The sequence below is a fragment of the Scyliorhinus torazame genome, chromosome 12, assembly GCF_047496885.1.
Source record: "Scyliorhinus torazame isolate Kashiwa2021f chromosome 12, sScyTor2.1, whole genome shotgun sequence".
In the NCBI taxonomy this organism is placed as follows: domain Eukaryota; kingdom Metazoa; phylum Chordata; class Chondrichthyes; order Carcharhiniformes; family Scyliorhinidae; genus Scyliorhinus; species Scyliorhinus torazame.
In genome coordinates, this window is record NC_092718.1 from 153,250,910 (window position 1) to 153,265,113 (window position 14,204).

The window sequence follows — 14,204 nt, forward strand, 5'->3', positions numbered from 1 at the left end:
TTCATATTTCACTACTTGGAAAGGGCTTTTTTGTGTCTTTTTTTCTCTTGCATTTTGTGACTCTAATGATGCACTTATGTTGCCCCGCTTTTCCCTTTTTCCTCACACCTTACCTACTAATGGAGGAAATGCTACCTGATTGGTAAGTGTATGTTAACCAAACGGGGGTACAAAAAATACATTAATAATCTGGGTCGCTGATGACAGATGAGCAGTTCTCTGCAGGAAAAGCACAAAAAGAAAACAGAGTATTATTCAGAGGGTTTTGTTTGAGTGATAATTAATACATTTGTGGATTTTTTTTTTTCAATTTTTGCCTTCCATTTCTGTGCTGTTCAGTCAAGTTGTCTATCTTCATCTTGTTTTATTTTAAAACCAGGATTTGTAAGAAAATTTGTCCTTTCCTCAAAATACAGCAATCTGTTGAGCTCACTTTTTAAAACTTATTTATTATTCCATCCTGTTCCTTCTTAAACTTTGGTTGACTTTAATTTTTGTGTTTTTCCCATTCCAGGTTTTTTATTTTGAATTAATTTTTGGTTTGCATGCAAAATCTTGCATGAGCTGCACTGTAGAGGACTGTGTTAGATAAACTTTTGACGTAGGCTCTGTCTTAGGGTTGTGGCAAGAATTGAAAGATGGCACTGTTGTTGTATCAGAGTCTCTTTAAGTTTAGCCTTTCTCTCCTGCTACAGAGCACGGACTCCAGGTCATTGTCACCAGGAGCAGAGCCCAGATCTGCATCGACATCTCCCAAGGCCAAGGACAGCAAGCGCTCGAAGCACGGGTCCAGGAGCTTCAGGTCCAGGTCGCCGGGCCACAGCAGAAGATCCTCCGCCGAGGGCAGGCATGCGAAGCACAGGTCAAGGTCAGCATCCACACATAGGGGCTCGAGCCGATGCAAGTCGACCCTACCAGCTCACAAAGAGTCTCCACGCTCTTCCAGCCAGTCAGACTTCAGCAGTGATTCTGCAGAATCTGTCGGCAGTCGCTCACGATCGCACCATGTGTCAGGGTGGAGAAAATGCATGCGAGCAAAGAAGTCATCTGGTATTTCTCCAATCTTAAAAAGGCGAGACGTACTGTTTTTCAGTAGCAACACCACTCTTGCCCCCCGGAACTTATTCCCCCCCCCCCCATAACGTATTTCCCAGTCCACCCCTCCTTGGGTTGCTCACTGCTTCCTCTGTTGTCATGCTTAAGGTTTCCCCTCCAAACACCTTACAGTTCCTCTCCCTGGCCACTGTCGTGCTGGGTGTTCTGGTTCACAAACAAGCCAACAATTCTGGAAGTGGTGTAACGCTATTTTATTAACTGTTCAACTATGCTAACATACTGTAAACGTGGGTATAAGCAATACCAGCTGAACTGTGGACCCTTTCCTATCACTAGCTATGGTGAGGCACTCAGCACATGGTGAATGTCTGTGATGCAGGCTGTGAGCTCTGTGCTCTGAGCTGGCTGCTGCTAGAATGTGCGGGAACTCTCCTGTCCCCTGTCTTTATAGTGCTTGTGCTCTCACTGGTGATTGGCTGTGGTGTTATGTATGCTGGTTGGTCCTACTGCATGTCCATCAGTGTGTGTATGTGATTGCACCATAATGTACTGATGTATATTATGACAGCCACCTTCCATGCTACTGTACTAGTCACTGAAAGGAACGGTAGTTCGGCCCACTTTTCAATCTCTTCCACTGCCGTCCGTCCATCCACTCCACCACACCCCATTACTAGTGAAATATGCTGCAGGAGAGCAATGGTATTCAATTTTCAAATTCGGATCCTGCCAAACACAATCATACTTTCATTCACTAATGGTTTCTTATAGCCTTGGAAACAACCTGAATTCAATCCATGTTCTATTCTCGACAATCACAGCAGAAAATCAACATGGTATTGCACGTGGTTATCCAACCAAGGATGGGGGTAAAGAATTTATGCAGAGATAGTGATCCCCTGCTGTCGTGCATTGCTGCAAACTGCAAGTTCACTAGAACTCTGTTTTTGTAGATGAGGTACTTCCCGAAACACTTTCAAGGTGAGCAATTAATATAACTTTCGACCCTACCAGAACAATTTGACATTGATTTTGCATTCAATTGTGCTCGGAACAATCAGAACATCATTTGACATCAAACGTTGACATTTGGAACAGACTTTGATCTTGGAAACAGAGCTCATTTGTCCTCAAAAGTGCTCAGTTAGACATCTTTTAGCATCATGATCCTCCTATTTGTAGAGTCATCAAAGTACTCAGAAGTGTCAAGAAGCCGTCACAACTTGTTAAATTTGTGGAAGCTAATGTTAACATTCTAAAGCAATCATAAGGCAACTCAAACAATCATTAGGCATCAAAGGCAAAGCAAATGTGATGTTAGAAAACGTTTTTCACACAGTGAGTTGTTCTGGTCTGGAATGAACTGCCGGGAAGTATGGTGGAGGCAGATTCAATCAAGACATTCAAGAGGGCATTAGATGATGATTTGAATTGAACCCATTGTCATAATATGCACCCATGCACATCATGAGGTAAAAGCAGGCAGTGACAGACAACCAGGTGAGCCAATCAACATACAGAACAGAACACGACCACCAATCACCAGACAGAACACCAGAGGGGGGCTTCCAACTATAAAACACACGAGGCATCAGCAGTCTGCCTCTTTCCACTGGTGACAACTGTAGTGACAGTCAGGGTGTACAAATCATTCAACACCTTCTACACGTGGATCAGAGCAAGCCTGGTCTAGATAGTTAATGTTAGTTTACTTAGAGTAGGAGAGAGTCAACCCACAGGCAGCTGTGTGCTTCGTTACTGAAGTTCAATAAATCTTATTGAACCAACGCCTACATTTGGTGTATGCTTGATCATTTCACTGTATCGTGTTGCAGTCCGTGTTACCTCAGGGTGAATAACACAACATGATACCAGGAGTGGCTACTGCTTCTAAGTAATTTACCTTCGAAAATTCACTGACGACCAGCAACTGCCTCCCAGCGGCATGGAAAAGATCCAGGCACCTCCACAGCTCCGGATCTCCGGGAACCTTAGCGCCAACTGGCGGGTCTTCAAGCAGAAATTCTGTCTATACCTTGAGGCCTCGGGCGTCGAAAGTGCGTCCGATGCCCGAAAAATTGCACTGCTACTGTCGACTGCGGGGGACCAGGCCATCCAAATCTTCAATTCGCTCACTTTTGCCGATGGTGAGGACAAGACCAAGCTCCAGACCGTCTTAGACAAATTCGACAGTCACTGTGAGGTCGAGACGAACGAAAGCTTCGAGCGTTATGTCTTCCAGCAGCGCCTTCAGGGTAAGTTTGAGCCTTTTCAGTCTTTTCTCACTCATCTTCGCATTCTCGCGCAATCCTGCAACTACGGTGACACCGCTGACTCCCGCATCAGGGATCAGATCGTGTGTGGCATCCACTCCGACTCCCAGCTCCTAAAAATAAAAAATATGACCCTGCCAGTGGCCATGGAGACGTGCAAAGTCCATGAACATGTGAAAAGTCGCTATTCCCGCCTGAAGTCGGCAGAGCAGGACCAACTTGCCTCCCATGAGGCTGAGATTGTAAAGGCCATCACCCGAATGCAGCGCCTGAGCATCGATGAAGGCAGCCATTTCGCGCGCTTTCCAGGGGTCCCACGCATGCACACCACGGTCGGGAAAATGAAGCAGCCGAAAACTACACTGCGCATGTGCGACGACGCACCGAGCTTCACAACGTCAACGTGATGACGTGCCCCAACTGCGGCACCGCCCATTTAAAGCGGCAATGCCCAGCAAGAGGCAGGCGATGTCCCAACTGCAAGAAGCTTGGCTATTATGCGGCTTTGTGCAGGTCTACCCCTCAGATAGGGGGCCAGCGATCCCAGTTCCAACCAGACGCGTTCGAAGTGTGCAGCAAGGGCTGCTGGATTTGGAACCTGATCCCGTCATGGATCCAGAGGGCAACTGCCCGGAGTCCCCATATCGAGTGGGCATCATCAACATGACAAGGCCTCCTCGCATTCAGCAACACACACACCCATCCTCAATGTGGATTATGCGGACGAGTGGAGTGCCACAGTACAAGTCAACGATTGTAGAATCCGGTTCAAGCTGGACGCCGGTGCTTCAGCCAATCTAATTTCCCAAGCAGATCTTGCTCATATCCAAAGGCAGCCAACAATTCTTCCGCTGGCCTGCCAGTTGCTCGACTACAACGGAAATGCCATCACTGCGTTAGGATCCTGTCACCTGCATGTATCCAACAAGGCCATCAAGGCCACTTTGCGGTCTGAGATCGTCAAGCCCGGCATGGCTTCTCTGCTTGGCGCCCATGCATGCAAGTTACTCCATCTCGTCCAGCGTGTACATGCCATGTCCTCTGCCAACAGCACTCTTCAGGCTGACATTGAGGAGCTCCTATTGCAATACCCGGATGTGTTCAGTGGGATGGGTACGCTGCCCTACCGCGATAAAATTCTGCACAGGCCTGATGCCACGCCTGTCATCCATGCGCCATGCCGGGTGCCGGCACCCCTAAAAGACTGTCTAAAGGTGCAGCTGCAGGAGCTCCAAGATCAAGGAATAATATCCAAGGTGACGGAACCAACTGACTGGGTCAGCTCGCTGGTCTGTGTCAAGAAGCCCTCTGGAGAACTGCGCATTTGTATCGATCCCAAGGATCTGACCCGCAACATTATGAGGGAACACCACCCGATCCCAAAGCGGGAGGAGCTGACGAGTGAGATGGCACATGCCAAATTCTTTACAAAGCTGGGTGCATCGCGTAGCTTCTGGCAGATACAACTGGAGTCCAACAGGAAGCTCTGCACGTTTAATACACCCTTCGGAAGATATTGCTACAACCACGTGCCGTTTGGTATTGTTCGGCCTCCGAAATCTTTCATCAAATATTGGAGCAAATGCGAGAGGGCATTGACGGTGTGCGGGTTTATGTTGACGACGTCATCATATGGTCCACGACCCCGGAGGAACATATTTCTCATCTGCAACAAGTCTTCAGGCGCATACATGCTAACGGCCTGAAATTAAATAAAACCAAATGCTCCTTTGGCATGTCGTAATTAAGTTTCTGGGTGATCAGATCTCCCAGCAAGGCACGCAACCAGACCCGGACAAAGTCAAGGCCATCAACACAATGAAGACCCCAGAGACAAGAAGGCAGTCCTCCGCTTCCTGGGGATGGTAGATTTTTGGGGGAAGTTCATTCCCAACCTCGCGTCACACATCACGGCCCTCAGGCACCTGGTGAAGAAGTCCACCACTTTCCAGTGGCTACCCACACATCAAGCAGAGTGGCTTGAGTTGAAAGCGAAGCTAACCACCGCTCCTGTTCTAGCTTCTTTTGACCCAGCGAGGGAGACTAAAATCTCCACAGACGCCAGCCAGGACGGCATTGGGGCGGTGCTCCTCCAGAAGGACGACACCTCGTCCTGGGCTCCAGTGGCCTACGCGTCAAAGGCCATGATCCCCACTGAGCAACGATATGTAAGGATTTGAGGAAAAGGCAGGTGAATGGCACTATGCCATAATGCGCATTTGGAGAGCCAGTGCGAACAGTATAGGTTAAATTGCCTCCTTCTGCACAGTACCAATTCGGTGTTTCTGTGATGAGGATATAAGTGCAGCTTCCCACATGTTACCAGGGGAGAAAAAACTACAAATTGGACAGCACGGCAACACAGTGATTAGCACTGCTGTCTCACATGGCAGGGACACAGATTCAATTCTGGCCTTGGTGACAGTGTGGTGTTTGCATTGTAGAATTTACAGTGCAGAAGGGGGCCATTCAGCCCATTGAGTCTGCCCTTGAAAAGAGCACCTATTTAAGCCCACGCCACCACCCTATCCCCGTAACCCAGTAACCCCACCTAACGTTTCTGGACACTAAGGGCAATTTAGCATCTACCCACCTAACCTGCACATCTTTGGACTGTAGGAGGACAACAGGGCAATGGAGGAAACCCACGCAGACTCCGCACAGACAGTGATCCAAGCCGGGAATCGAACATGTAGTTACTACTGGTCTGCCACAGTCAAACCTTAAACTGAACTCAAAACTGAGAACTGAACTCAAAACTGAGAACTCAACATCTGACTACTTCAGCCCCTGGCTCCTCCCATTAACTTCATCATTTTACTACAACTAAATGTCGTATCTCTAATTATCTACTCCCCGGTGAACCTAATTTATAGAAACAAAATTCCATTAGCCCAACTTTTACGATGCTTTAATTGCACCTCTGTCCCCAAAATGCCTGAAGCCTTTCAAATCAGGATTTTTAAAAACATTACTGCAGCAGTCACATACTAATCCAGGTTTTTAACCCTTACTACACCAACTACATAAAATACAATATATCTGAAAATCCAACATTCATCACACACATGACCAATGTCTGCTTGGAAAAGATTTAATGGAACATAAAGGTAATGCAGGAATGACTTTCACATCTATTTAATGAGCCATCCCCATGGTACAAATTCTCTGGGTCCAACTGCTGGTTATTGTGAAGTGAAGATGTCAAAGAATGAGGCCCTCATGGCTCAGGGAGGATCATCTGGAGTCCTGGGGTAAGGATGATTGCATACCTAATATTTGAGGCACAGTTACTCCTGCTTTTCTTGTACGCTGAGGATCTGCTCTTTCTCATCCGAATCTCATGCCATTGGAACTGGCAAAGCATTTCCTACCCTGTCCACTTTGGCTGTTGCAAAAGAATAGGAAGGAAAACATTTGTAAGAAGGGGAGTGACAATTTTGCACAACATCAGGTCTACAGTGGGGTGGGTTATAGGGCGGTGGTGGAGACAGCATGAATTCCATGGATGGGAATGCCTCGGGGGGCCTCGCCCACCATGGATGGGAATGCCTCAGGGGCCCCGCCCACCATGGATGGGAATGCCTCGGGGGCCCCGCCCACCATGGATGGGAATGCCTCGGGGGCCCCGCCCACCATGGATGGGAATGCCTCGGGGCCTCGCCCACCATGGATGGGAATGCCTCGGGGTCCCCGCCCACCATGGATGGGAATGACTCGGGGGCCCCGCCCACCATGGATGGGAATGACTCGGGGGGGGGGGGGGGGGGGGCCCTGCCCACCGCCCACCGCCCACCCTGACGTGGTTGTGATTTTACACTGGGGTGGGCAGGGACTCAGATGGGAAGCTCATCCTTGCTCCAGTTAATGTCCTTTTGTGGCCGCTTAAGGACCTTTTCCACCAAGCCTCAATTCTTAGGCTAGAGGGCAGATAATGGGGGAGGGGGGTTGCAAACCCCAAAATGAACATTGTTGAGCTGGGGCAGGAAGAGTGGGGGAGGATTTTTCCATCAGAAGCCCCCTGATGACTGGTATGGCTGGGGCTGCTCTTCCCTTAAGGCCCAGTAATCGCTGGAGCTCCCTCCTGCTGCCGGCCTACACCCTGGGACCTCTAACCCCCCCCCCATGACTCCTCCATGTCTCACCTACCCTCCTAACATTGGGGCCCCTGCCACTTACCTCTCCTCTTGCTTTCTGGACTTAGTTCTAGTACATTTTCCGTCCACTGCAGTGCTGTTTCTGGAGAGCTGCAGTCCAATCTCATTGGCCGGCAGCTCTCCAAGGCAGGTCTTCACCCCCCCTTCCCCCCAGAGATAGGCAGAGCATGTCAAGGCCGTCGCCTCACACGGAGCAGTTCAGGTGGAAGTCCTGCCTTGTAACAATCAACACTCATTAGAGCATGAAATGGCAATCGGGCCTGCTGGAGTTGGTGGGATGTGTTACATTAAAGTTATAAAAGCAAATGGAAAAGTAGAATCACTACAATGCAGAAGGAGGCCATTTGGCCCATCAAGTCTGCACCGACTCTCTGAAAGAGCACCCAACCTAGGCCCAGCCCCACCCTATCCCTGTACATTAAGGGGAAAATTAGCATGGCCAATTGTGGTAAACCACTGTATTGTATTGTATTGTATTGTTCCATGCCTGGGCTTGTCCCTGCTGGCTCCGCCTGTGGCTCCTCCCCTCGGGCTCATGTATAAAGGTGGCTGGTCTCCGCCTCTGATCCAGTTCGGGATCAAAGGCCAGGAGGATTTCTGTTTTGTGTATTAAAGCCTCAGTGACGTTCACCACTCGTTGTGTGTTCATTGATGGCATATCAACAATCCACTTAATCTACACATCTTTGGACTGTGAAAGGAAACCAGAGCACCCGGAGGAAACCCATGCAGACACAGGGAGAACATACAAACTCCACACAGACAGTGACCCAAGGCTGGAATTGAACCTGGGACCCTGGTGCTGCTGTGAGGCAGCAGTGCTCACAATTTTTTTTAATATCCCAATGTTTTCCCTGCGCTGCCCGCAGCACTGCCTCAAAGATTTTTTTTAAATTTCTGGAGGCGCCTGGTTATTCTTGATGTACTTTTACCCTTACTCTATATGTTGTATGTATGTTAGTCTGTATGTTGCAATGCACAAGACATGGAAGTTGTATAGTGCAAGCTAGTTTGGCTAGAGGACCTTTCTCTGTTCTCCTGTTCCTATGACTATATTAAAAAAAAACCCTGGTTAATTTCCTAGGTTAAGGCAGACGTCAGATCGTCACCATCGAAGCCATTTCACAAGCAGGAACAAGAGCCGCACCCGGTCACCAGGGAAACGTGAACAGCCCAGCAGCCATAACTCAGACAAGAAGAAAAGTTCTTCCTACAGCCCTCGCCGCAAGAGCAGCTCCAGGAGCTCCAGCAGGTCCATGTCGCGCTCCTGCTCCCGATCACACGACAAGAGAGATGGGCGGAGCAAGTCACGGTCATCGCCTCGCAAGGAACAGTCCAGGTAGGTCCCATTCTCGAGCAAAACATTTAAGTCGGAGCATGGTTCCTATCATTTACGGAGGCGCGTTTGTATGAATGTAATTTACACACAATATGAAATGCCAGGAATAATAGGGTACTGTTCTAATAGTACAGTAATTCCTCACTTAAAATTGTGGTTGTGTTCCTGAAAGGTCCACCTTTAAATGAAACAACTTTAAGTGAATCAGATTTTCCCATTCCAACCAATGTAAAAGCTGTAGTTAGGTTCTATAAGATCTTTCTCATCCGAAAAAACATTAAAACATTGTGCCCTGCAATTTGAAGTACTTTACGTTGCTAAATTCCTATATTCATAAATGAAATAACTTTAAAAATAAAATAAATATAAAAATATTTTTGAAACGTGCTTACCTTTGTGCTTACCTCCTGTTTACTGACTCCCGGGCTCGCTGCCTCTCCTGCTCCCTGACCCTCCCTCTCACTGAAACTCTTGCTCATTGACCCTCTGGCTGCCGTCCCTACACTCCACAACACTCCCATCCCTGCCAATCATGCTCATCTAACCTCCTGCTCACCACAAATGCAGTAAAAAGGTTTGCACAGCACCAGAGCTACGCAGAGCTGAAAATTAATACGCCATTAAAAATGCAGAAAAGAACAGGAATAGGCTATTCAGCCTCTTGGATCCACTCTGCCATTCAATTAAACTGCTGCTTAATTTCTCTCCGGATACCCTACCAACCCTTTTAATCATTTTAATCACCTCAATGGGATGGCACTTTAATCTTCTGCGCAGGAGGGAATGCAAGGCAAATCTTACAATTTACAAACCTGATGTATGCAGGATGAAGCAATATAATCAGGAAAAAAATCATTTCCTCACTTAGAAGTTCAAAAGTTGATACTGGACTGCTTGCTGAGTGGAGAAAACCAGCTTGTCGTTGGAACACTGCATTCTTGGCTCACCCATCACCTAGAGAAGATTTGGCTGGTGACAGCCGATTGCACTGCTGCCCCAGTATTTAACACCTCTAAACACACTGCTTCCTAAAACCAAAGGGAGAGGAAACAAACTGGCACCGACAACAACTACTCGGCGGCACAGTAGCACAGTGATTAGCACTGTTGCTTCACAGCGCCAGGGTCCCAGGTTCGATTCCCGGCTTGGGTCACTGTCTGTATGGAGTCTGCACGTTCGCCCCGTGTCTGAGTGGGTTTCCTCCGAGTGCTCTGGTTTCCTCCCACAAGTTCCGAAAGATGTGCTGTTAGGTAATTTGGGCATTCTGAATTGTCCCTCAGTGTATCCGAACAGGCGCAGGAATGTGGCGACCGGGGCTTTTCACAGTAACTTCATTGCAGTGTTGATGTAAGCCTACTTGTGACAATAAAGATTATTATTATGTTGTTTCGAGTCAGGATGATGTGTGACCTGGAGGGGGAAAATCAGATGCTGGTGTTCCCATGTCCCATTGTAGAGGTCACAGGTTTGGAAGGTGCTGTCGAAGGAGCCTTGGCAAGTTGCTGCAACTTGTAGATGGTACACACTGCTGCCACTGTGCATCAGCGGTGGAGGAAGTGAATGTTTAAGGTGATGAATGGAGTGCCATTTAAGCAGGCTGCTTTGTCCTGGATGGTTTCAAACTTCTTGCTGCATTCATCCAGGCAAGTGGGGAGTATTCCAACACGCCCTTGATTTGTACCTTGTAGATTGTGGACAAGAGTTGGGGAATCAGGAAGTGAGTTACTAACTGCAAAATTCCTAACCTTTGACCTGCTCTTTTACATGACCTGCTCTTTTACATGACTGGCCCAGTTCAGTTTCTAGTCAATGGTAACCCCCAGGATGCTGGTAGTGGGGGATTCAGCGATGGTAGTCCAATTGAATGTCAATTGGTTAAATTCTCTCCTGTTGTAGATGGTCATTACCTGGCACTTTTGTGGCTCAAGTATTATTTGCCACTTACCAACCCAAGCCTGAATGTTGGTCAGGTCTTGCTGCACATGGACACGGACTGCTTCATTATCGGAGGATTCGCAAATGGTGCTGCACATCAGTGAACATCCCTCTTCTGACCTTATGATAGAGAGAAGACTATTGATGAAGCAGCTAAAGATAGTTGGGCTTACGACACTAACCTGAGGAACTCCTGCAGTGATGTCCTGGGACTGAAATAATTGACCTCCAACCACCATGACCATCTTCTGTTGCGCTAGATATGACTCTAACCAGTGGAGAGTTTTCCTCTGATTCCCATTGAATTCTGGTTTGCTAGGGCTCCTTTATGTCATGCTCAGTCACATGCTGCCTTGATGTCAAATCACTCTCACCTCACCTCTGGAGTTCTCTTCTGTTGTCCATTTTGGATGTAATAAGGTGGCCCTAACAAAATCCACAATGTGCGCCAGTAAGCAGTTTATTGCTGAGCAAGTGCTGCTTCATAGCACTGTCAATGGCCATTTCCATCACTACAGTGATGATCGAGGGTAGACTGATGGGGCGGTTATTGGCCAGGCTGAATTTGTCCTGCTTTTTGTAAACAGGATATACATGGGAAACTTTGCAGATTTCTGAGTAAATACTAATATTATAGTACATTTCTTGGTAAATACTAATTTTGTAGCTGTACTGGAACAGCATTGCTAGGGGTACGGCAAGTTATGGAGCACAAGTCTTCAGTACTATTATCGGGATATTGTCAGGGCCCATAGCCTTTGCTGTGTGCAATGCCGTCAGCCATTTCTTGATATCGAGTGGAGTGAATCGAATTGGATGAAAGCAAACATCTAGCTGGAGAGCTCAGGATGAGGCCAAGGTAAATCATCCACTCGGCACACCTGGCTGAAGATGGTTCAAATACTTCAGCCTTGTCTATTGCACTCATGTGCTGCACCATCCCCCATCATTCAGGATGGGAATATTTATTAAGTTTCCTTCTCCCAATAATTTTTTAATTGTCATAACTGGATGTGGCAGGATTGCAGAGTTTTGACCTGATCTGTTGGTTGTGGGATCTCTTAGTTCCGTCTATCGCGGTTCTGCTGTTTGGTACACAAGTGGTCCTGTGTTGTAGCTTCACCAAGTTGACATCTCATTATTCGGTATGCCTGGTGCTGTTCCTGGCATGCTGTCATGCTCTCTTCATTGAACCAGTGTTGCTCCCCCAGCTTGATGGTACTGAGAGAGTGAGAGCTATACCAGGCCATGAGGTTACAGATTGTGGTTGTGTTCAATTCTGCTGTTGTTGATGGCCCATAGTGCCTCATGGATGTCCATGAGTTTCTAGATCTGCTTAAAGTCTATCCCATTTAGCTTGGTGGTAGTGCCACACAACATAGTGGAGGTTATCCTCAATGTGAAGTCAAGACTTTGTGTCCACAAGGACTGTGCGGTGGTCATTGCTACTGATACCGTCATGGACGGATATATCGGCGACAGGTAGATTGGTTAAGACAAGGTCAGGTAGGTTTTTCTGTCTTGTTGATTCCCTCACCACTTGCCGCAGACCCAGTCTAGTATCTATGTCCTTTAGGACTAAGCCACCTCGGTTAGCAGTGATGCTACCAAGCCACACTTGATGATGGACATTGAAGTCCCCCACCCAGAGTATATTCCATGTTCTTGTCATCCTCAGTGCTTGCTCCAAGTGGTGTTTGATATGGAGGAGTATTGATTCATCAGCTGACAGTGTGTGTGTGTCTGGGTTTTGGGGTGGGGACCGGAACAGTAGGTAGTAATCCGCAGGAGATTTGCTTGCCCACATTTGACTTGATACCTTGAGACTTCCCAACTTCGTAGTGGTTTGATACAACCGAGTGACTTACACAGCCATTTAAGAGTCAACCACATTGCTATGAATTCGGAGTCACACATAGGCCAGACCAGGTAAGGACGACAGATTTCCTTCCCAAAAGGGATTGGTGAGCCAGATGGGTTTTTACGACAATGGTCACCATTAGACCAGCTTTTTAAAATTACAGATTTATTCAGTGAATTTAATTTCTACCAACTGCTGTGGTGAAATTTAAACCCAAGCCTACCCAGAACATTTGCCTGGGCCTCTGGATTGCTAGTTCAGTGACGTTCCCACTACACCCACCACCACCCTCCCGCTCAGATCTTAACACCCTGCTCATTCCCCATTGCCCTGCATATTTTCCCTTCTCAAGTATTGTGGCGCACAAAGACTCCGTGAGACAAACAGAGTGAAGTCGATGAGGCTTTATTAAGCGTGTCTGTTCCCCAGCAGCCCGATAGTAAACTGGCATGCGGGGGAAGGCACCGGCTTCTTATACTTCGCCTTCAGGGCGGAGTATGAGGTCAACGGCCAACCAGGACCCGGGATCTGTCAGCCAATGACATTAGGGCTTCCAGTCCCACATGACCCCCAATACATACTACCACATTCACCCCTTGTCAAAAATGAACCCGGCGGGGTGATGCTTCGTATGGTGGTAAGGGTTTACAGTACTGGTCCTGGGAGGAGAGAACAGTTACATGGTAGGACCGTATTGGACAGTATCGTCCTGTTACAACTATTTACAGAGGATATATGAAAACAAAATGTTCATTGGACAGTCCATCTTTGTTTTACATCGACGCCACGAGTCGGTCGGGCGGTCTGGTCGTCCGTGTCGATCGCCTCGGCCCCGGCGGTGGTGGTAGTGCTTGTACCAGCGTTGTCGCCTCCGGGAACCGCACGGTTTTAGCTGTCGGTGCAAAGGGGAGGGGGGCTGATCCTCCTGGGAAGGGGGCGGTCGCGGGGTGCGGCGGTGGCAGGAAGGGGGGCGGTTGGGTTGATGGTGCCGGGGGTGTGTGCGTGGTGCCGGCGGGCGCCAGATCCCGCAGGGAGACTGTGTCCTGTCGGCCGTCGGGGTACTCCACGTAGGCGTACTGGGGGTTTGCGTGGAGGAGGTGAACCCTTTCGACCAACGGGTCCGCCTTATGTGCCCGCACGTGCTTTCGGAGCAGGATGGGCCCTGGGGCCGCCAGCCAGGTCGGCAGCGACGTTCCAGAGGAGGACCTCCTAGGGAAGACAAGGAGACGCTCGTGAGGCGTTTGATTAGTGCTCGTACATAATAACGACCGGATGGAATGGAGAGCGTCCGGGAGGACCTCCTGCCACCGTGAAACTGGGAGATCCCTGGACCGTAGAGCCAGTAGGACGGCCTTCCAGACCGTGCCGTTCTCCCTTTCTACTTGCCCGTTCCCCCGGGGGTTGTAGCTGGTCGTCCTGCTTGAAGCTATACCCTTGCTGAGCAGGAACTGGCGCAGCTCGTCACTCATGAAAGAGGACCCCCTGTCGCTGTGGACGTATGCGGGGTAACCGAACAGTGTGAATATGCTGTTCAGGGCTTTAATGACTGTGGCCGCGGTCATGTCGGAGCAGGGAATGGCAAA

General features: G+C 48.6%; 1 protein-coding gene across 8 annotated transcripts in view; it reads left to right on the forward strand.

The window, feature by feature from the left end:
- The window catches only part of srrm3 (serine/arginine repetitive matrix 3), a 524,769-nt gene that overhangs the window by 473,968 nt on the left and 36,597 nt on the right, over nt 1-14,204 (forward strand). For 7 of the 8 annotated variants that reach the window (XM_072469198.1, XM_072469202.1, XM_072469199.1 and 4 more), the window contains 2 exons: nt 696-868; nt 8,571-8,825. In XM_072469198.1, the coding sequence (XP_072325299.1) occupies nt 696-868; nt 8,571-8,825 (428 nt within the window). Of the gene's footprint in view, nt 1-695; nt 869-8,570; nt 8,826-14,204 lie in introns of those variants that run through there. The other variant, XM_072469206.1, reaches the window with a different exon arrangement.